At 37.0% G+C, this 22,889-nt stretch overlaps 1 protein-coding gene across 4 annotated transcripts in view; it reads right to left on the minus strand.

Moving 5' to 3' along the window:
* PTPRR (protein tyrosine phosphatase receptor type R) overlaps positions 1–22,889 on the minus strand; it is a 271,414-nt gene that overhangs the window by 44,540 nt on the left and 203,985 nt on the right. For all 4 annotated transcript variants that reach the window (XM_032170734.2, XM_032170735.2, XM_032170736.2 and 1 more), the window contains 4 exons: positions 18,994–19,180; positions 16,133–16,217; positions 1,749–1,828; positions 1,172–1,309 (listed from right to left, as the gene is read on the minus strand). In XM_032170734.2, coding sequence (XP_032026625.1) covers positions 1,172–1,309; positions 1,749–1,828; positions 16,133–16,217; positions 18,994–19,180 — 490 coding nt within the window. The remainder of the gene's footprint in view (positions 1–1,171; positions 1,310–1,748; positions 1,829–16,132; positions 16,218–18,993; positions 19,181–22,889) is intronic.

Below are 22,889 nucleotides of genomic sequence, written 5' to 3' on the forward strand. Positions count from 1 at the left end.
CCATGTAGTGAATTTAGTATATAACTTTATCTACTGGCCAAAAATATACTATTTTTCCAGAATATATTTCAGGAAAAAAGCTTTTATCTATTGTAGCAAAAATATATGAAAATAACAAACTTTAAAACACTTATAAATTGCTGTTTTATGAGCCTAGATGATGTACATTAGCAGCAGGGTTATGCTGTACTCAGGATTATAATCACCAAAGGCTTATAAAGGAATGCTCAGTTTTCTTAAATTCTTACTGTCATGGTGAAGCCCTGGTACAATATTTTTGACAAGAAAACAAACACTGAAATGCTGATTAAAATTAGACTGTAAATAATCCCAGTAAGTTGTCCTAAAATGTAAGCGGTACCTCAGATAGCAGCCCTCAGGATTATTACAATTGTATTTTTATAATGCAAAATACAGAATAAGTATTCTGCAAGCTAAAATCCTTAGAAAAGACTACTAGTATGGAAATGAAATCAAATTCTATCTTTCTTGGATTTCTTATTATGAAGATACTGAGAAAGTTGATTTGTTTCTGTAACTGCCCTCAAATCTCATTTTCTTAATGAGGCTCACTTTGCCCACCCTCTTTGCATTATTAAATGCAATCTGCAATTCCCCATCACCCCCTCCTTACTGCCTGGTATACCCATTCCACTTAGCCTGCTCTACTTTCTTTCCTATAGCATTTAATCTCTTCTCATATAGTACACTATTTATAAGCTTATTATGTGTAGTGTTGTTTGTCTGTCTTCTCCCACTAGAAAGTTAAAATCTACCAAGGGCAAGGATCTTGGTGTGTTTTGTTTACTATTGTATCCCCAATGACTACAGTAGTACCTGTCACATAGTAGGTGTTAAAAAATGACTCGGGTGTGAATGAATAAGGTTTTATTTACCTGCTTATAAATTAGGGTGATAATTCATGGCCCCTTATTTCTTTTGTGCATACAAATTAGATATGTGTATGCCAAGTATGTTGACTTGTCTGAAAGAAAGTTAACATTCATAGGATAATAGCAGTTATTATATTTGGGATGTATTAAGTGACTTAGCCTTTAAATGTCTCAAAGTTTCCATCTTAAATCTAAGTCCATGGCAATTTTACTTATACAATATCTCTTCTATAGCAACAGAACATGTGTAACATTCAGAACTTGATTAAAGATCATACCTCATTTTTTTCTTTGAGTTTTGTGATCATAACAATCACAGGGCTGTCTTCCTGCCAAACCATCTGCCAGAAATCATCCACGGTGTTGATCATGGGGCCCTGCGTGGCAATGAAGGCTTTCTCCTTGCCACTGTAGCCCTAGATGGAGTAAAGAGACAAAAATATTGGTTTTTAAGTTCATGCCTTGAAGTGAAAGTTTAGCTGAAAGATCTTCAACGAAATAGCTGGGCTAGTACAAAAGCAACACAGGTTATGGTTTCACTGCTTCTAGTACAACAATTTCCATGGGTATTTTGGCAGCAAGTTAAGGATAGCATATGGTATTGAGGGTTGTAATGCCCAGTCCCCAGCAGAGTGCCCATATAGAGCACTGTTGCCAAAGACTCACAGTAAAAGGAAAGTCATCATAAAAGGCCCATTAACAATGTTGATTATGACTAAGATATAAAACCAAACAAAACGAAATCTTGCTGCTAATCAAGTTAAACCAAACTTCATCTACTCTAGGAAAAACAAAATAAAACCAACAATTCCAAATAGGAAGTCACCAGAAAGAAATTTGTACTTATTTACTTACCCTAATATAATTAGCATTAATGTAGGTGCTCAATGAATCAGTTACATTTTTTGGTCTTAAACACACTCTGCTGAGGGGATCTAATGAAGAAAACAAAAAAGCATATATTAAACAGATTTACTCTTTTTAAAGTTCCTTAAAATGCCAATAACCAGTAAGTAGAAACCTGTTATGTATTGATTATCTGGTGCATGTCAATGTTTGTCTTTGGTGTCCATTGCTTGATCCATATGTGTTTATTGAGGGACATTTGGGCCCATCTTCACTCCTGACGTAAAGCTCATCCATAAGCCTGAGATGATGAGTTTATATTTCAGGCCATTTCTCATCTGTTCTCGTTCTTGACCTCATTTCTCATTTATGCTCCCACTCTGATACTTTGGATTTGGAATTTGTACCAGGTCTCCTCACTCCCGTCTCTCTCCTTTCCCTATGAAGGTAAATCAGGCACTACTCTACCAATTATTTATATTTTACTATCTCATCTCATTTAGACCCTCAGGTCTCAACCTCACCTTGTCTGACCATTATGTCCTGGCCAGATCTCCTGATCTTCCGAGATGGATGAGATTAATAATCTATTATGTGCTATCTGTGTGAGGATAGGCAAGCCAGGGGAAGAGGGAGGTTGCAAAGATAAAGATAAACATGATTCATTTCAAGGCTGGGCACAGTGGCTTATGCTGTAATCTCAGCACTTTGGGAGGCTGAGGCAGGAGGATCCCTTGAGCCTGGGGGTTCAAGCCTAGGCAACGTAGTGAGACTTCATCTCAAAAAAAAAAAAAAAAAAAAATTAGCCAGGCATGGTGGCTCATGTCTGTGATTCCAGCTACTTGGGAGGCTGAGGCAGGAGAATTGCCTGAACCCGAAGGCCAAGGTTGCAGTGAGCCGAGATTGTGCCACTGCACTCCAGCCTGGACAACAGAGGGAGACCCTGTCTCAAAAACAAAAATGAAACAAAACAAAACAAAAAACTATGATTCATTTCAGTGAGTTTTCAGTCTGCTCATAAAATAACAAACAACATACATTTATTGTTTATTAGATGTCAGAGTCTGTTTTCAATGCTTTACAGATATTATGTCATTTAATTTTCATGTAACTTTAATAAAAGTACCTAAGATAATGGGTAAGACTCCTTCCCCATTTTTCAGATAGGAAACTGAGATAGGTTAAATAATTTGCCCAAAGGTACACAGCCAAGAAGTAGGTAATGGAGTCAGGCTTTGAATCCACACTAACACTAGAGTACCATTAGCCACTACACTGTGCTGCTGCTCTCATGCGAAGATAGCCATGTAAACTGACAATTAAAATACAAAATGTTATAACCTAGTGGTTGCTTAGTTACTTTCTTAAAAAACAGCAAATTCAATGCTTTTCAGCTTCCTTTCTCAGTGGAGTGTGGTGTAAAAACAGGGGTGCAGCAAAGAAAAACTTCTCCCATTCCCATATTTTCTTAGTAACACACAATCATTGAGCATCTTCTAGGTAAACACAATTTCTTACATTCCCCACCAAAATTGAAACAATCAAAGAGGAGGTGAGGTAGGAAGTACTAGAGGAAGAAAGTTTCATAGAATATATTTAAATGAGAGTTAAAAATAATTAAAAATTTAACAGGACTTGGCAAGCCAACATTTGTTTTAAATTTCACTTTATATATAACTGGGGTTAAAGATAATGAGGGCCATAATTAGTTTCAGAAAAAGACTAACCAGCCCATGAGGACAGTGATGGTTTAAAAATGTAGTCATCCAATTATCTGACACTCCTTCTAAAAGAATGTAGTAGAGACTAATTCCCCTCATCTTGAATGTGGGCAGAAATTAAAGACTTGCTTCCAATAAATAGAATATGGCAGTAGGGATGGTGTGTGACTTGGTCATAAAAGGTATTACAGTTTCCTCCTTGCTCTCTTTCTTGAGTTGCTTGCTCTGGAGGAAGCTAATGGCCATATTTTGAGGGCACTCAAGCAGCTCAATGAAGAGAGAAATAGTGGGGAACTGAGGCCTCCAGCTAATACCATATGAATGAGCCCTCTTGGAAGCAGATGCCTCAGTGCCAGCCAAGTGTTCAGCTGACTGAAGCCATGTCCAACAACTCAATTGAAATCTCACGAAAGACCTTGAGCCAGACACTCAACTAAGCCACTCCCCAATTCCCGGCACACAGAAATTGTGAGATATAAATGTGTATTGTTTTAAGCCACTAAATTTTGGGGTAATTTGCTCCATAGCAATAAATAGGTAATATAGGGACCAATAAGGAGTCAGTCACAAAACTCTGGAGTGACATCATGATCACTGTTATCATCATTGCACTCATTGTTGACTCCTATATGTGTCAGGTAGAGCAGCTAACAGCATTTTATGCATTAGGTCACTTAATCATTACAATTCTATAAAGCACGTACTGTTAAGTCTCTTTATTTAGATTAGGAAATTGCAGCACAGAGAGGTTAAGTAACTGACCCAAGGTCACACAGTAAGAAATGAAGCAGAGAGTTGAAACCAGATTACCGAACTTAGAACTTAACAAGGCCATTATCAAAGATGATGTTGAAAATATATAGTAAAATTTTGCTCATTTGTCACTAGGATATTTGAAATAAAGATATTATATATATGTTATATATGTTGTTATATATATATATATATATAAAACGAGTAATAAGAACTTCTATCCAAGGATGGATAAAGTAGATTTGAGCTATAAGGGATCTGGTTTCGGCAAGAGAAAGTCTCATTCTGCTTAAAGCTTTAGATTGACTTGTGAAGACCAAAGACGCTTATCTGATCTTATAAGCCACAGGTAAAATAGCTCCTGATCATGCCATATGCAAGCAATAGAAGTCTAGAAGATGTCAATAAATTCTGGAAATCAGTTGGAAGACCCTTAGGTGGCATTCAAGAATCCTGCTGATAGAGGCAGGCTTTCATTCAGTTTGAACCAAAACACTTTGCAAAAGATCCTAGCATGCCCTTTTGGGTGACCTAAAGGAAGTAGGGTGACTACAGAGAAACTTACAGTGGAACAGGTAAGGACTGTTTGAATCAGGATATAACCTAACTGTGAACAAGGAATTGTGGTCCTATGCTCATCAGCATGGAAATCTCTTGGGACATGGGCCTTGAACTTATCAAAATTCCTCCTGAAGAGATATGTTGGGGCTACTGCTACTGAAGCAAACTACCCTCTTTAAAGCATCCTGGAAACAAGTCCAATCTCAGTCTTGTCCTTCAGAGCTTTCAAAATGTAGACCCTATGGAGATGGAAGCTAACACCAAACTTTCAAAAGCACTTCATTTTCCCCCAAATCTCCTAGTGTCTTAACAGATCTATCTCTACATTTCCTACAATTGTTGATCAGGGGCAGACTGACCCTCACTTGCATGAGCCATTTTCAGTAAGAACCTTGTATCTTATTTTGTATTCATAATGTTGTATTCATTTTTTTTTTTTTTTTTTGAGACGGAGTCTCGCTCTGTCGCCCAGGCTGGAGTGCAGTGGCGCAATCTCGGCTCACTGCAAGCTCCGCCTCCCGGGTTCACGCCATTCTCCTGCCTCAGCCTCTCCGAGTAGCTGGGACTACAGGCGCCCGCCACCACGCCCGGCTAATTTTTTGTATTTTTTTAGTAGAGACGGGGTTTCACCGTGGTCTCGATCTCCTGACCTCGTGATCCGCCCGCCTCAGCCTCCCAAAGTGCTGGGATTACAAGCGTGAGCCACCGCACCCGGCCTATGTATTTATTTTTTAAGAGTGCCTTCCAGGGCAAAGTTCCATGACATTAATGTGGGTAAAAATTTCTTGGATATGACCCTGAAAGCACAATGAAAGCAAAAATAGACACAGGGGATTACATCAAACTAAAAAGCTTCTGCACAGCAAATCCACAGATTGGGAGAAAATATTTATGAATCATACCTTAAGAAGGGGCTAATATCCAAAATATATCAGGAACTCAAACTACTCAATAACAAGAAAATAATCATATTAAAAAACGGATAAAGATTTGAATAGACGTTTCTAAAAACAAGACATACAAATGTCCAACAGAAACATGTTCCACATCTCGAATCATCAGAGAAACGCAAATTAAAGCCACAATATCACTTCATACCTGTTAGAAGGGCTATTACCAGAAAGATAAAAGATAAATGTTGGCAAGATTGTGAAGAAAAGGGAGCCCCGGTAGGCTGTTGGTGAGAATGTAAATTAGCATAGCCATTTTGGAAAACAGTATGGAGATTCCTCAAAAACTGTGAATGAACTACCATATGATCCAGCAATTCCACTTCTGAGTATATATCCAAAGGAACTGAAGTCAGTATGCTGAAGGCATATCTGCCCTCCTATGTTCTTGCAGCACTATTTACTATAGCCAAGGTTTGAAAACAACTGGAGTGTCCATCAACAGATGAATGGATTTTGAAAGTATGGTCTATATACATAATGGAGTTCTATTTGGCCTTTAAAAAGCAGGAAATTCTGTCATTTGTGACAACATAGATAGACTTCCCAGACATTATGTTAAATGAAATAAGCCAGGCACAGAGAGACATGATCTTCTTTATGTGTGGAATCTAAAAAAGTTGAACTCATAGAAATAGAGAGTAGAATGGTGGTTACCAGAGGCTGGGGGAGTGGGGTGAATGGGGAAAGCGGAAATGGTGGTCAAAGGATACAAAATTTCAGTTAGGAGAAACAGGTTTTGGTGATCCATTATAGAGAATGGTGACTATCGTTTAATAATAATATTATATATTTCAAAATAGCTGAAATTATGGGATTTTAAATGTTCTCACCACAAAAAAACAATAAATATTTGAGGTAATGGATACATGAATATTAGCATGATTTGATCATTCCACAATGTATACATGTATCAAAACATCACATTGTACCCCATAAATATATACAACTGTTATTTTCAATTAAAAATAAAATAAAACCTAAAGAGTAATCTCCAAATAATATAAGCTTTAGCTCCCCTCCCTTCCAAAAAACTAAATCTACCCTTGTTGGTAAAACCTCTCAGTCTGCATAAAATCTATTACACCCTTTGTAATGTAGAGACTTCTTCTGCTAGACTGCTTTATGTTACCTTATCTTTTTCCTCCAAGGGGTCTTGAACACCCGTGGAGCTGAATTTTAACATTGAGAGTGAAATTATTCCATTGTTTATACATATCTTCCATCAATTCTATTGATCAAAACTCTTGGCAGATCACAAAATAACAAACAAGGAGGAGAAGCCACAGTGGAGCAAACAACCTTATTGAACACACTCCACCAAGAATCTCATGGAGGAGGTTCCCTGCTGGGAGCCTTTGGCTATACAGCGCCCTTAAAGCTTCTTGCCAAGCATGCTCAGTGCTGTCTGGCATTTTTGCTGTCAATAGCTGGAGCACACAATAGTATGCACGGCACAGACACGCATATCCAAACATGTATTTTAAGAGCTAGTTGTCTCCTAGTAGTCACCATCCCTGTCTTTCTTTAGCAATAAGATCCCAATTCTGGCTGGGAACTTGGTAGGATGCACAGCTTGAGACTTTCCTTCTTACCACCCCTTGCATTAGTTGCGGCCATGTGACTGTTTTCACTTATAGCACGTGAGAGGAAGTGATGCACATGACTTTTAGATCATGAAATTAAAGTGAGGAGTGATGTTCTCCTTCTACAACTTCTGATTCCATCTTGCTGCCTGGGATGTGGTCATGGTGATAAGGATCTCAGACCATGTAAAGGTAATACCCTAGGGATGGTGAGGTAACCAGAGAGATGAGTCGGGAGATATAACATGGCAAAGCTGCCATATCAACCCTGGCAGGTATACTTGAGAGGGAAATACATTTCTAAATTATTTAAACCACTGATATTTGGGTTGTGTTTAATAGTATATATAACAAGTTTTCTGGAAAACATATTTCAGAAAAGAATAGTATTATCACAAAATCAGTTCTGCCTAGGGAGGCATTAATAGAGTAGGTACATCCCAAAAGTCTAGGGTTTGTGTATATTCAGAAGTCAAATTCAGGGTTTCTTAGAGTTGGAGTTCGCATGTCCAATAATTATCACGATCTATAAAAAATAACGTTTTAGCAACATAACAAAAGGTAATCATCATCTTAGTCTAAAACTAAGCCCTCAGGCGCCATAACATTGCCATTAGAATGCACGCAGTGATTAGTTCAGTCTGGATAGCCCTAAATTGCTTATTGCACTGATTTCCTTTCTTCTGACCTACAACAAACACATGGCCTGGACAGAAGTCTTTTCCACTATTTGGAAGAAGCTGTCTTTAGTTAGCATATGTAGTGGTTTGTTCGCTGACAGCACAAATATCTGATATTGGTTAGATTAGTTTAGTGCCAGCAACATTGTCTTAAATTCTAAAATCACTTTCCATCGAGTTGAAAGACTCTTTGTGTACTACAGTGTTATGGAAAATATGGAAATTATTTTTACCATCATTTGCCTACATTAATATTACTAATTCATCTCTTTATGATTTCTTTGACCTGGTACACTCTGAGCTTTTTGAAGGCAGGGATGGGGATTTTTCACCATCCTTATAAGATCTAGTGTCTTGCATAGCAGACCTTCAGTGAATGTCTACTGCACTGATTCAAAGATCCCTTCTATTTTTTTTAAAAAAAGGTCAGTTCTATGTATCCTTCTCTAGCAATTATTTTATTGCTTTTCTTTTTTAGACAGGCAAACTTCTGAAAGAGATTATACACACACTTTCTCCATGCTCATCTGCAACTCAATCCTCCTCAAGTACACTGTGATCTATCCTACTAGCACTGTGCAGAGACTGCCCTTGCTAAGGTCACCACTGACCCTCTTGTTGTTAAACCCAGTGATCCCATTGTGGTATTTTTGTTCATGTCCTCTCTGAAGCATTCAAAAACTGTTGACTGTATATCCTTTTTTCGAGTTTTCTCTTCCCTTAGATTCTGGGACACAACGTTCTGGTTTTCCTGCTCCCTCTTCGGTGGCCTCTTTCCAATCTCCTGCTCATTTAATCTGCCCCTTTTCATGTTGCTAATTCTAGGATTCAACTTGACCCTCTTTTATCCTTACTTGATACTGCCTTGTTGAGTGACTCATTCATTCCTGCGACTTTATTACGCACATCCTGAGGGCTCTCAAATACATACTTCAGACCAGCCCGGTCTCCTCATTTATAGTCCAGCTTTTTCTATTTATTATTTCCTTCTGAATGGACCACAGGCTTGTGAAACTCCTCATGCCCTTCATGTGTTCCTGACAGCTTTCTGCTATTGTTTAGGTTAGGTGTGCTGCCACGGCTCTACAGTCCGTGTAGAGTTTCTGTGCATTTGAATATTAGCATATTCTGTCTGTTCTGTCTCCTAAAATATGCTGGGGTCTGTCTTGCCTCTCTGTTTGCATGGCTGTCTTCTTGGACTAGGACTCAAGCATCTCCTGGTCTCCCTGCCTTCAATCTTGCTTTTTTCCAATTCATCCTCCTCATAGCTGTCAAGGTGTTCTGTAAAACAAAATCTGATCACATGATTCCATTGTCTAAATGTCATCCATACTTCCCAATTGCCCATAGCAGTATTTCCCAAAATATGTATTACCTGTAAATCGTTACCTCTATAACATATAGAATTATATTATATGACTTATAAATTAAGTCATCTTCTACAAAAAGAGGTTAGTAACCAAATAAATATGGGAAACATTGGATTAAACAGATCTGAACCATATTCTTTTTACTGCAGGACTTCTCAGGGTCTTCAGTATGTTAATAGACCCTGTGAATTTCCAAGAAGGTATTGTACATAATCCTATTTGTCCATTGGACTCAATTTTACTATACCTACTGTATTTACATACTTAAGTATTGCATTTATATACTTATTGATAATTCAGCTTAGAGCAGCCCTGATCAATAGAATTTTCTGAGGTGATAAAAATATTATCTATCTGTGCTATCCAAAAATGTAGCCTCTAGCTTTCAAGCACCTGAAATGTGGCTAGTAAAAACTGAGGAACTAAAGTTTTAATTTCATTTAATTTTAATTCATTTAAGTGTAAATTGACGTAGCCATAAGTGGGTTCTGGTTGTTCTACTTGACAGTGCAGGCCTAGAAGATGAATGCCAAGAGGGGTACTTGGCAAGATACAGCAGATCTTTAATGATCATCCCAAGGCCTCACCAACAGCTGCTTTCCCACGTGTATCATATAATCTAGCCCCATGGACCTAGGGCAATCTCCCAAATGTTCTATGTTCTTGCAGATTTTATGCTTTTGCACATATTGTTTCCTTTGCCTTCTCTGCATGGTAAAGTCTTCCTCATTCCTCAGGGCTCAATTCAGAAAATACTGTCTTTCTGAAGTTCTCCCTGACCTTCCCAGGCGGAATTAGGCATTATCTTCTTTGCTTGGGTCCCCTGAGTTTTATTTTAGTATTTATCATCTTGTATTTTAAGTGCTTAAATTTCTGCCTGCCCTCAATGGAGTGCGGTGAGCCCCTAGAGGGCAAAGGCTGTATTTAATTAACTTTTGTATCCTTTGTGATTTCTATTTGGGATGCGGCTCACAGAGGGTTTAATGCCAGAATTAATTTCTATTAGAAAGAGTTAAAGCCCTGTTTTTGACTTTCTAGATTTTTTTTTTCTTTTCTTAGCAAAGAGGACAAGAAATCTTTCATGCCTTTCAGTATCCACTGATTGTTAGAGGTTTCCATAAACATCCTACACCATTCAGGCTTGAAAAGAGGCCTGCTTCCTTCAGTTTTTATAATGCCAATGATGTATATGATTTACTGGTAAAGCTAAAAACTACTTAGAAACAGTTTCCCTGTCAAGCTAAATTATGTTGGTAATTAGTAACTTACAGTATTTTCCAAGTACTTAGAAGTTTCCAAATCCTTAGGGGAGTCTCACTTTGTTGCCCAGGCTGAATTGCGGTGGCTACTCCCAGATGCGATCACAGCTCACTGCGACCTCAACCTCCCGGGATCAAGTGATCCTTCTGCCTCAGTCTCCCAAGCAGCTGGGACTACACGTGTGCACCACCACACCTGGCTGCATTTTGTATTTTTTGGTAGAGACGAGGTTTTGCCATGTTGCCCAGGCTAGTAATTAAACTTTTTTTTTTTTTTTTTTTTGTGGAAATGGAGTCATTATATTGCCCAGGCTGGTCTCAAACTCCAGGACATGGGCCACTGTGTATGGCTCCAACTACTTCCTTTTACAAATGCAAGAATACAACATATAACTGAGTATGGGGAAATGTAGGTTTCCAAGAAAGACTCTTGTAATATATAGCTTGGACTAAAAAAAAAGCCAAGAATTCAACAAAAAATGTATAATCATCATCATTTTCATCACTACTGTTATAAATGAATGAAAATGGGGCTCTTGAGTACTTTGCTTTTAAAACTGTAAACTTCTCTATACATAGATGGTACCCCTATTTCCTGGAATTGGTTCTGAGGTTAGAAATGGATTCATCTTTGATTAGATAGGGAGGGAAAGAGAAACTAACATTAGCTGAGGGCTTACTATTAGTTGGAACTTTGACAGACATTTTACACATACTATCATTTAGTTTTCTCAGTAGCCTTGTAGGAGAGTATCATCATCACTACTTTTGGGAATAAAGGATGGCATAGGGAGATTAAATATCCTGCCAAAAATTGTAAATGTTTTTGTTGGGGTAGGAAATCAAATCTAATTCCAGTATCTTGCTTTAGCTACATAACTTGTTGCTTTAATGAGTGGTTCGCTTATTTGCATATCTACTCTGTGCTAGGTACTTTATATAATAAAAAAGGAAACATTAAGTAGGAAACATTATTAGATGTTAAAATTTTAAATATAAAATGATGACCTGAGTAAATGGCATTCTTTAAGTGTATCTATATTATCTTATATTTGTATCAATACATTGACTGCATAAAAGAAATATGCATAAAATTTATTATTATAGTGCAGCACTATTCACAATAACAAAGACATGGAAACAACCTAGATGCCCATCAACAGTGGATTGGATAAAGAAAATGTGGTACACATACACCATGGAACACTATGAAGTCATAAAAAAGAACAAAATCATGTCCTTTGTAGCAACACGGATGCAACTGGAGGCCATTATTCTAAGCAAATTAATACAGGAACAGAAAAACAAATATTGCATGTTCTCATTTATAAGTGAGAGCTAAATTCTGGATACACATAGACATAAAGATGAAAACAATAGTAACTGGGACTCCAAAAAAAGGGAGGGAGGGAAAGGGAGAAGGGCTGAAAATCTTCCTATTGGGTACTATGTTCACTCTCTGGATGTCATAGGGTCAGAAGAAGCCCAAACAGCAGCATCACACAATATACCCTTGTAACAAACCTGCACAGGTACCCCCTGAATCTAAAGTAAAAAATTTAAACTTATTATTACAATATTATATTTTATTGTGTGCTAATAATTTTCTATTGATGTATGATTATTATAGTATTATATTTTACTGTCTAATAATTTTCTATTGATGTATGATTGTTTCTTCCTACTACTTTTGTGATTTAGGATGTAGACATATTTTTATCACTAATATTTGTTTACATTGCAAAATAATTTGATATAAACTTGACTTTAGCATTTTAATCTGAGCCAAGATAACACTGTCCTTAGAGAAATGACTATAATTTAATTTATAATTATAAATTGATTTATTCATAATTGATTCTTGCCCATCCATATATCTGTTGCAAGGCATTCTCAGAATTATATAATGTAGCTATTATGTACAAGCTGTCAAGCTTTTAGGACTAAGAAGAGTTTAGTGTAGGTTAAAACTAAAAACAATCATAATGTTTAAATTCTTGATCATTTAATAATCATCATTTTATGTAATATTTCAAGTTTATCTAATGCTGGGCGCGGTGGCTCACGCTTGTAATCCCAGCACTTTGGGAGGCCGAGGCGGGCGGATCACGAGGTCAGGAGACCGAGACCACGGTGAAACCCCGTCTCTACTAAAAATACAAAAAAATTAGCTGGGCGTGGTGGCGGGCGCCTGTAGTCTCAGCTACTCGGAGAGGCTGAGGCAGGAGAATGGCGTGAACCCGGGAGGCGGAGCTTGCAGTGAGCTGAGATCGCGCCACTGCACTCCAGCCTGGGCAACAGAGCAAGACTCCGCCTCAAAAAAAAAAAAAAAAAAAAAGTTTATCTCATATTACAGTCTAAAACCATAAAGAACATCTTTGTGTATTCATTCCAGGCTTTTTGGATGCTTTCACCCAATAGTGTGGCTTTTCTAAGCTATATTTCCTAAATTATATTTTGTGCAACAGGGGGTGGTGGGTGGGGCATTCAGGCAGCAGACATTTTCAACAGAAAATCCATCATCATTTGCAACATCAGCTGTCAGCACAGGTGCCCTGAATCCAGCGGTCCACCCAGTTCTGTGAACGGAAAAACTGACACAGGACTACGAAGCAGTTGTCTGATATCATCTGGGCAGGAAATGGAGAAGGCTGAACTTTGAACTAATGCTAATAATTTCCAAATCCTTCTAAAATTAGATGATGGTTTGAGTATATATAATTGTGATGGAGGTATATTTGCTTATTACTTATGTTTGGTATATTTTAGATAAAAATTTTAAGAGAGAGAGAGAGAGGGAGAGAAAGAACACAAATTCTAACACGCAGCACTTTCATCCCCTTTGGCCAAGTATAGTCATAAAATAACCTTCAATGGTGACTCTACCTTAGGTAAATAAATTTAACTATATGGAACAGTTTAAAAATATGTTATAGTTTAACAATGGATTTCCAATTCCACCAGAAGGGGAAGGCCAAAGACAGTATTAACAGTAATTGTGTAATTACTTTATTTTGTTACACCACCATTACTATGAATATAAGGAATTTGGTGTCTTATGAATGAATTAAAGAACTAAATTATGAAGATTACTATTTCAATGTCAAAACTTAAAAAGACTTTGTGGCTCCATCTTTCCTGAACTTTGTCGTGAGATGTTTACTGATTTTGCCAAAACTCCAACTATATCTGTTTGGTCATAGAAAATATTACTTCCTCTCCATTTTTTTTTACCTAATTTGTCTGGACAGAATTAATTACTCAGTCCTCTCTGAACTCCTACACTGCTTGGGGAGTATCTTTATTCTGGCCTATGCACTGAGCATAATTATCATTATATGACTCTCGTTTCTAATCTGTGACCTCCTTGATTTTATAGACTGTTTCTTATTTCTTCCTTTTTTTTTTTCTTTTTTGAGAGAGTTCGTTAGCGGTTAGTGCCGCGCACTCTCGGTCGTGCAATACAGGGCCCGCCTCCGGCTGGTACTTTCTTGTTTTTTAGTAGATCGATCTCCTGACCTCGTGATCCGCCCGCCTCGGCCTCCCAAAGTGCTGGGATTACAAGCGTGAGCCACCGCGCCCGGCCGACTGTTTCTTATTTCTTACTGGTCCCTGGCTTTCAGGTCATTGCTTGATGTTAATAAATGCCATGAAGCTCAATCTAGTTTCACATATAGTAGTGGTTCTCAAAGTGGGTCCTGGTTTCATCTGGATTGGAATCACCTAAGTGTTTGCTAAAAGTAGTTTTCTGTGCTCAACAGCAGATCTACTTAAACAAAATCCCTGGGGTTGGGCACAGGACTAACAAGGACTCCAAGTCATTGTCATGCACAGCAACATTTTTTTGGTAATAGTTTTATTGAGAAATAATTCACATTCCATACAATCCCCTCATTTCATGTGCCATCACAGTTTTTTTTTTTTTTTAATTTTCACAGAGCTGTGCAACAATCACTGTAAATCAATTTTATAACATTCAATTAGCCCCAAAATAAATACAGGTCCTTTAGCAGTCATTCTCCATATCCCCTAATGCCAAGCAACCACTAAGATATTTTCTGTCTGTATAGATTTGGCTATCTGGACATTTCATATAAACGGACTACAAAATATGAGGTCTTTTGTGTCTGGCTTGTTTCACTTAGCATGATGTTTTCAAGGTTCATTCAAGGTTCATCAGTACCTTGTTCCTTTTTATTGATTCTATTGTGTGACTATACTACATTTTATCTACCCATTTCTCAGCTGATGGTTGCCACTCTTTGGCTATTATGAATAATGCTGTTATAAATATTTTTGTATCATTTTTGTGTGAACACGTTTCATTTCTTTTAGGTAATATTTACCCAGAAGTAGAGTGTCCAGGTCATATAGCAACTCAGTTTTATCTCTTAAGGAACTGCCAAACTGTTTTCCTAAGTAGCTATATCTGTACTTAAAACTGTAGTGTTAAGTTTCCAATTCTCTACATCCTTGCCCGCATTTTTTATTGTCTATTTTTTAAATAATAGTTATCCTCATGGATATAAAGTACTATCTTGTCGTAGTTTTGATTTCGCTGATGGCTAGTGATGTTAAACATCTTTTAATATGCTTGTTGGTCATTTGTACATCTTCTAGGGAGAAATATCCATTGAAATCTTTTGTCCATTTTTTGGGTTGTGTTTTTATTATTGAGTTGTAAGATTTGTGTATTGTAGCTACACGTCCCTTATTAGATACATGATTTGCAAATATTTATTTTCTTCCATTCTATCAGTTGTCTTTTCACTTCCTTGAAGGTATCCTTTGAAGCACAAAATTTTTAATATTAATGGAGTTCAATTTTTTTGTTGTTGCTGTTTGTGCTTTTGTTGGCTTATCTAAGAAACCACTGACTAATTCAAGGTCAAAAAGATTTACAGCTGTTTTCGTTTATGAGTTTTGTAGTTCTAGCTCTTATGTGTAGGTCTCTGGTCCATTTTGAGTCAATTTTTGTCTTCAACTTCATTTTTTTGCATGTGGATATCTGGTTGTTTCTGCTCCATTTGTTGAAAAGACTCTCCTTTTCCCATTGAATTGTTTGACCCTTGACAAAAATCAGGTAGCCATAACGTGTGGCACAACAAAATTTTAGAATATGTGTCTATTGGAATTGTGACCTGGACATTATAATAAGAGTAAAAAAGTAAAATCATTAACTTCAGATAGTTTTAATGATTATTAGTCTTGACACGTGTTTGGAATTCCAAATTTGATATGAAGTGGGTGTTGTAAGAACTGGAAATGCTGAGGTAAGGGTTAATAGGAAGTCCTGTCTTGTGCTTTACAATGTAAATTATTATTATTATTTATACTTTAAGTTCTGGGATACATGTGCAGAATGTGCAGGTTTGTTACATAGGTATACACGTGCCATTGTGGTTTGCTTTTGCTGCACCCATCAACCCATCATCTACATTAGGTATTTCTCCTAATGGCTATCCCTCCCCTTGCCCCCCATACAATGCAAATTATAAAATCAAGAAGCTTACTTGGCAAAATGGTCTTATAGCGATTTTTAGTTCCATGACGCGGAATATCAATTTCTTTGGGATCCACAAAATTCATTGGTATTTCCTGCAAAAATAAATAATATCAAATTAGCGTATCTAATACTGCCACAAAGAAAATCTTCACAGGGGGCCATCTGATCCAGAGTTCTATTGGACTTCAAAGCCACTTAAAAACAACAGACCTAGCACCTCTGGTGGACCAACACCCTTCCTTTCCTAAACATATCAGCTGCATCCGGACAAGCTGACTTCTAAGAAACAGCTCTCTGTGTTAGAAAACATTGCTTAATATGTAGTCAGTAAGGAGACATATAACACTGGTTAGATTTTAAGAATCCTGTTGTGACATAATTGCTAGAATGATTAGACAGATGCTAAAAAGTGATTTTTTTTTAAAAAAACCAGGTATTCAAATATATTCTAGTTTTTACATAACTTTAGTACCAAAAATTTTACTATAATAGATTATCTTTTCACACTAACAGTGACTCTTTTAGGATTATTAAAACCTCTTTCCCAAAATGGTAAATATAAAGGGCTTTTTTGTTAATTCAAGTGATAACTTTTTTTTAATTAAGAAATGGTTTATAATTGGACTGTTCCATTTTAAGTTGTAAATGCAATGTTTTTAGTGAAGGGCATTCAAACACTGTTTCTCCCACTTAACAAGAACATTAACATTCTTATTTTGTCAGAGTATACACTATGTGCCTCAAGTGATTGGACAGGGAATAATAGGAAAAGAGTGGCTGTATGTAAGTGCATTAGATCTAAAAAGGTGTGCATCTGTAGCTAACCAGGACAAATAAAGCAACAAGCCAAAGTTTTCAAAAGGGTCCAAACAAACATTTGTTTAAGGATTTGATTATACAAAATAGTATGTTCTCTAACTTTGGTAAGATTAATGTGAACAAAATAACTTTTATGTTATTTAATGACTGATAAATATTAAATATTTGATCAAATGAAATATTTTTACTACTTAAACTTTCTCCAGTAGAAAATTTAACTTAACAGTCTAATATTTATTGAAATAAAAGAAATCATCTTTAAGTTCATTCAAATTATCCTAGTTTTCAGTCAATCTGAAAATTTGAGAAAAGCTGGACTATACTATGAATTTGAGGCTTGGTCTACAGAGAGAAACAGCTATTTGTTTATTAATTATTTTTAGAGATAGGGTCTCACTCTGTTACCTAGGTCAGTGTGCAGTGGCACAATCATAGCTCACTGTAACCTCAGACTCCTGGGCTCAAGGCATCCTCCCATCTCAGCTTCCTGAGTATCTGGGATTACAAGCATGAGCCACCACACCTGGCCCCAACTTACTTACTTTTTAAAAATTTTTCCTTTACTTGCATTATGCTAGCTATCCATGATATTTATTCCTATTCTCTGCTCCAACTAAATGTTTTAACCTGTTTGTTCCAAGTTATAAAAATAAACAAAATTGTTGAATATTCAATGGAAAACACATGTTCATGTTTGGTAATTTCAAGCATGTCGGTGTCTTTGGGCAAAGCCACAAAGGTAATATCTTTATTCCTCCCCTTCTTCCTTCTCAGCTTCTGTTTTCTGACACACACTGACAGTCTGTCATCTTCCAGTATTCTCTTTCTCCTGCGTACTCCTTCTGGCCTTCAATCTCCTTTCAGGGAAGTGGGCTATGGTAAGGTCTTATTTCATAAACAAAGAGCTGTCTGCAGTTCTAGAAAAAAAAGCTCTAGGTGTGCCTTTGGCTAGCTGTGTGACCACTGACTTGTTCTTTCATTCCTACAGGTCTCATTTTCTTCATATGTAAAATATGATACACCACAGAGTCTGATTTTCATGTTTGCATTTTACTTTGGACACTTAATAATAGTTGATGGGGCTAATAGTAGATCCAACCCATTGCTGAATCTGTCACCATTAGGATGGCTGCAAATGTCTGAACTAATAATCAATTTATTGTACTCAACCAATATGGCTTAAGATGCAAGAGGTGATCAATAAAGTCAATATTCCCTTAGGGCAACAATTAGACCTAAGAAGGTTTAATCTGACTTCATGTTCTCTGAGTTGATATATGTTATCATGTTTTAAGCTTTCACTAGCAACACTGGTATGTCTAAAATTGAATTCATCATTCTTTTTAGCCCACACTTGGTCTTCCTCCTGTGTTCCTTATTTCGTTAAAGGGTACTATATGCACCTTGTTGGCCAAGCCAAAAACATGAATATCAAACCCTGACTTTTTCATTACTTTTGGCTGCCTCATTCAATTAATCCCACTTCTTGTAGATTCCTACAGATTCTTTCCATTTTCCCTTCTACTGTATTAGTTTAGGCCACCAACGCAGTTCCACAGGATTAATGCTAGAGCCTCTAAACTGCTCCCTTTTAGTGCCTACTCCACTGCAAATAGAATGATCTATCTAAAACATAAGATAAAGTCCAAGCTCCTAAACATATATTAAGGCTTGGGTTTCTTTTATACTTCTGAGGCTCAACTTTTGCCACTTCCCACCTTGATTTCAATGTTCCAGTTAAACTGAACAGTTTAATTCCCCAGACAGTGACAGCAAGGCTATTCTTTGTCCTGGAATGCCCCTTCTCTGCCCAGCTCCCTATACCGCTTCTTTGCCTGGCCAATTCCTGCATATTCTGCCTTAATTTAGCTCTTACATTCCAATTTTAATACTTATCAATAGTGACTGAGAGTGAATCTAAAACCATTTCACTTTGCCATTTTTTTATCGTAGGCTGCTTAAGTATAGAACAGTATCGTTTCCATATGTCTCTAGCGCCCCGTGTATCAAAATACTGACTGAAGAGTGAACAATAAATAGAAGACTCACCATGAATTCACTTTGGAGTAAATGTGAACTTGCCACGATGTCCCTCAGCTGAGACCTTGTGAGAATTCGGCTGGCTGACTGCAGATACTCCATTGCTACCTTCTCCCGTGGTGTTGGTATAGACACAAAGGGTTCAATGTTCCCCAAGCTACTCATGTCCAATGTAAGAGATACGTTGGACCCTCGTCTACATTGGAGAAGAATGTTATGTTTAAACACCACATAATTATTTTGATTGCAAAAACTTGTCTTTCTGTACATGCACACAATTCAGTGAGAACTTTTATAGAAATAACAACCAACTATATTTTCTCTTTTAGTACCTTGGTTGGCCATAGCAACTACCCATAGTTCCTTTACAGGAAAATAACAATTTTGTTGTTGGAAAGAACTCTAAATTGAGAAAATATGCTATAATTTATGAATGCATATACTTATTACAGAAATCATAGGTTGGCTAATAATATTAAGTGAAAAATTAAGGAAAAGTAAAAAAAATTTAGGAAAAGCTATATATATATATCTATATCTTCTGAGTGAATCCCTAAAAAATGACTTCTGGGGCCAGATGAGGTAGTTCATGACTGCAATCCCAGCACTTTGGGAGGCTGAGGTGGGTGGATTGCCTGAGTTCAGGAGTTCAAGACCAGCCTGGGCAACATGGCGAAACCCTGTCTCTACAAAACATACAAAAAGTAGCTGGATGTGGTGACCCACACTTGTAGTCTCAGCCACTAGGGAGGCTGAGGTGAATCATTTGTGCCCGGGGGGTTGAGGCTGCAGTGAGCCGTGATGGTGCCACTGCACTCCAGCCTGGGCAGCAGAGAGAGACCTTGGCTCTAAAATAAATAAATAAAACAATAGACACAAATAAAAAAAGATGGCTTCTATATCCTCTATTTATGTGTATATGTATGCATGCATATGTGAATTGACATATGAATTCATTTAATTTTATGGTAAACTTATAAGGGGCCATAGAAATCACAGACCCTTAAAATGAGTTACAATTTATCTTCCTCTCATAATTCCCCTTCTCCTGTTGGGGGGCCAGGGGATGCTCTTACAACTTATACAGACCCTGAGTCCTGAGTAGAAAGTAAGGATGCCTTTTACAAGTAATATTAGCTGTGTGGACCAAGGGGTAACTATAAAGTAGCATGTGAGAGACTGAGGATTGAAGTCAGAGATGGTGTTTACAAAAACTGTTACATTTAAAGGGGCCGTAGGTGTGTGTCAGATCAAATATGGTGCCAAGCAGTTGGCAGCTCAAGGAAGTAGAGAGCAGGGAACAACAGGCCAAAATATGTGAGAGTAAAGATGGTAAGAGTAGATGCTAGGCCCAGCAAATTATTCCCTCTGGTATTTTAATACTTACTCCAGAATGCGACATTAAGAAATATTACAGTGGCTTGAGCTTAATTTCAAACAGTGGAAAATTTTTGGAATATACAACAACAACAACAATGACAAAATCCATTAATGAAAATCTATAAGTTTTCTTCTCTAATGAATCTGCCTCTGGTTGCATTTTTGCTGTCATTCTATAATTTGATATGTAATGTCATTTTTGTTAATTTCTAAATGGTTTGTAATTGAGATTTTAATTTCTACTTTAATTTGATGGATATCTGTATGTTTAGACATTTTCCTTATAATTTCCAGTTATAGTTATGGAAATTCGAGAATGGCTAGCCTTTTAATGGCTGAAACTACTCGAATTTTTTGAGATAAACCCACCATTTTCTAAATATTTCACAGATGTTTTGCTGGCAACTAGTTTGATTATCTGTATATGTTCATAAGTATCTATCTTCACATATATACATATATATCACCTTATTATACTATTATTTTATTGAAGATATTACTGTATTCCAACCTATTCTTTCCTTTTTTTTTTTACTGGATTTGTCAAAGGCTGAGATATGTATGTGAGTCTTCCACAATAATTATGCTTGTTATTTTTCCTTCTAACAGTTTTTACCTTGTACATTGCAGCCATTGTGTTATTTGAAGGGATTCATAGTCATATCTTCACTGTAAATGTTATCAATATTACTTTCTTTCCTGTTAATTTTATATTTGCCCTCACATCTGGCTTTAAAAAATGAATATTGATATGCCTATATATTTTGGGGGGCATGTTTCTGAAAACTTTTTCTCATCCTATCATTATTCTTAACTCTTTTGGATCACTGGGTTAGGGATTAGGGAATAGCATTTATTCTAGATGCTCATAAAATACTGCCTACCTAATAGGGGGATATTTTTCCCACTCCACTTTTTCTTTTTTGGTTTTTGGTGGTGGTTGATAGGGTTCCTGTGCTTCTGAGTAGGCGGCAAATAGTTGAAGAAGAGCAAAGAATGGTTCTACTCATGGACCAAGAATTTAATCTATTTTTAGTGGGAAAGTAGTTTTTAAAGTTTCTCAGCTCAGTTCTGGACTTCAAATTGATAGAAAATCCTTATGGATTCTGATAATAGTTTGCCGATTGGTCTTAATATTTAGGGTATTTGTGAGAATTCAGCTTTTGCAGGCTTTATAGATATTTTAGTATGAAGTTGAGAGAGGCTGCTTAAGGGATGGCTAGTCATATGCCCTTTAAAATCACCATGCCATTTGGACAAATTTTCAGCCTCAAGAGACAAAAGTGTCTGCCCTCTGTCAATGGAGTGATGCTTGTGCTACAGATGGTGAGACCTCTTAAATCTGGAGTGGTCAGAGCAGTTTCATGAGGTAGAAGTCATTTAAGTTGGGCTTTGAAAGCAAATGTTTAAAAGATGAGTTTTTGGTAGATAGTCAAAGAATCTGGTAGGAAAAAAAGTGTAGGAGAATAAATTAATACAACTTTGAAGAACAGCATGGAAGCAGTTTGAGCTAGAGTTCTCTTGTATAAAAATGTATTTTGAAATTGGGGAGCAGGCCTACGTAAGAGAGATGAGAGAGAAGCAACAGTCATGGACACTATAAGACTATAAAAAGCCCAAAAATAGTCCAGAGATGTTGGCTCACACCTGTAATCCCAGCACTTTGGGAGACGGAGGCAGGAGGATCACTTGAGGCCAGGAGTTTGAGACTGGCCAGGGCAACATAGCAAGACCGTGTCTCTACAAAAAATAAAATAGCTAGGTGTTGTGGTGCTTGCCTGTAGTCTTAGCTATTCGGGAGGATGAGGCCAGAAGATTGCTTGAGCCCAGGAGTTCGAGGCTGCAGTGAGGTAAGATTGCACCACTGTGGTACTCCAGGTTGGGTGACAGAGTGAGACCCCATGTAAAAAAAATAAATAAATAAACAAAAAATGAAAAAAAAAAAGCCAGATAAAAGAGGATCCAGAACACCAGCAGGGTGTATCAACTTCTGTTTTAATTTCCCACAGCATATGCTGCCTAAACCTGGGAGATTAGAAGCCTTCGAGATCCCGTGTTCTAAGGTCTATTTGATTTAATGAGTTAATTTTCTAAGGATTCTGTGGTAAGCAGAGAGCCGTGGAAGCATTTTCATGCTAACTGACTTAAATAATAACCATTTATATATTACAGTCAGAAAGACATTTCAAAAACAAGATAAACATATAAACTTATGGGAAAATTCTAATTAAGACATACGAAAAAATCTACAGAATTTAGAAAAAAAATCAACATAAAAAATAGGAGAACTATACCTTTAATAAAAAAGGAATGTGGAAAGTAAGAAAACAAACTCTACTGAAAGCTTTACTTTTATTTTGTCTTGGAACTGTGGGCAAACTGTTTAGCCTTTTTAATGCCTCGTGATTGCTGTTGGACAAAAGGGAACATAATAAAAAGCTTTATCAAGCTCCTGCTGCAGTACCAATTATTATTTATGCCAAAAAATAAATAAGAGGGAGGAAATTCAAAAGATACCAATGCAA

Source organism: Hylobates moloch, unplaced genomic scaffold (assembly GCF_009828535.3).
Source record: "Hylobates moloch isolate HMO894 unplaced genomic scaffold, HMol_V3 SCAFFOLD_12, whole genome shotgun sequence".
NCBI classification, from domain to species: Eukaryota; Metazoa; Chordata; class Mammalia; order Primates; family Hylobatidae; genus Hylobates; species Hylobates moloch.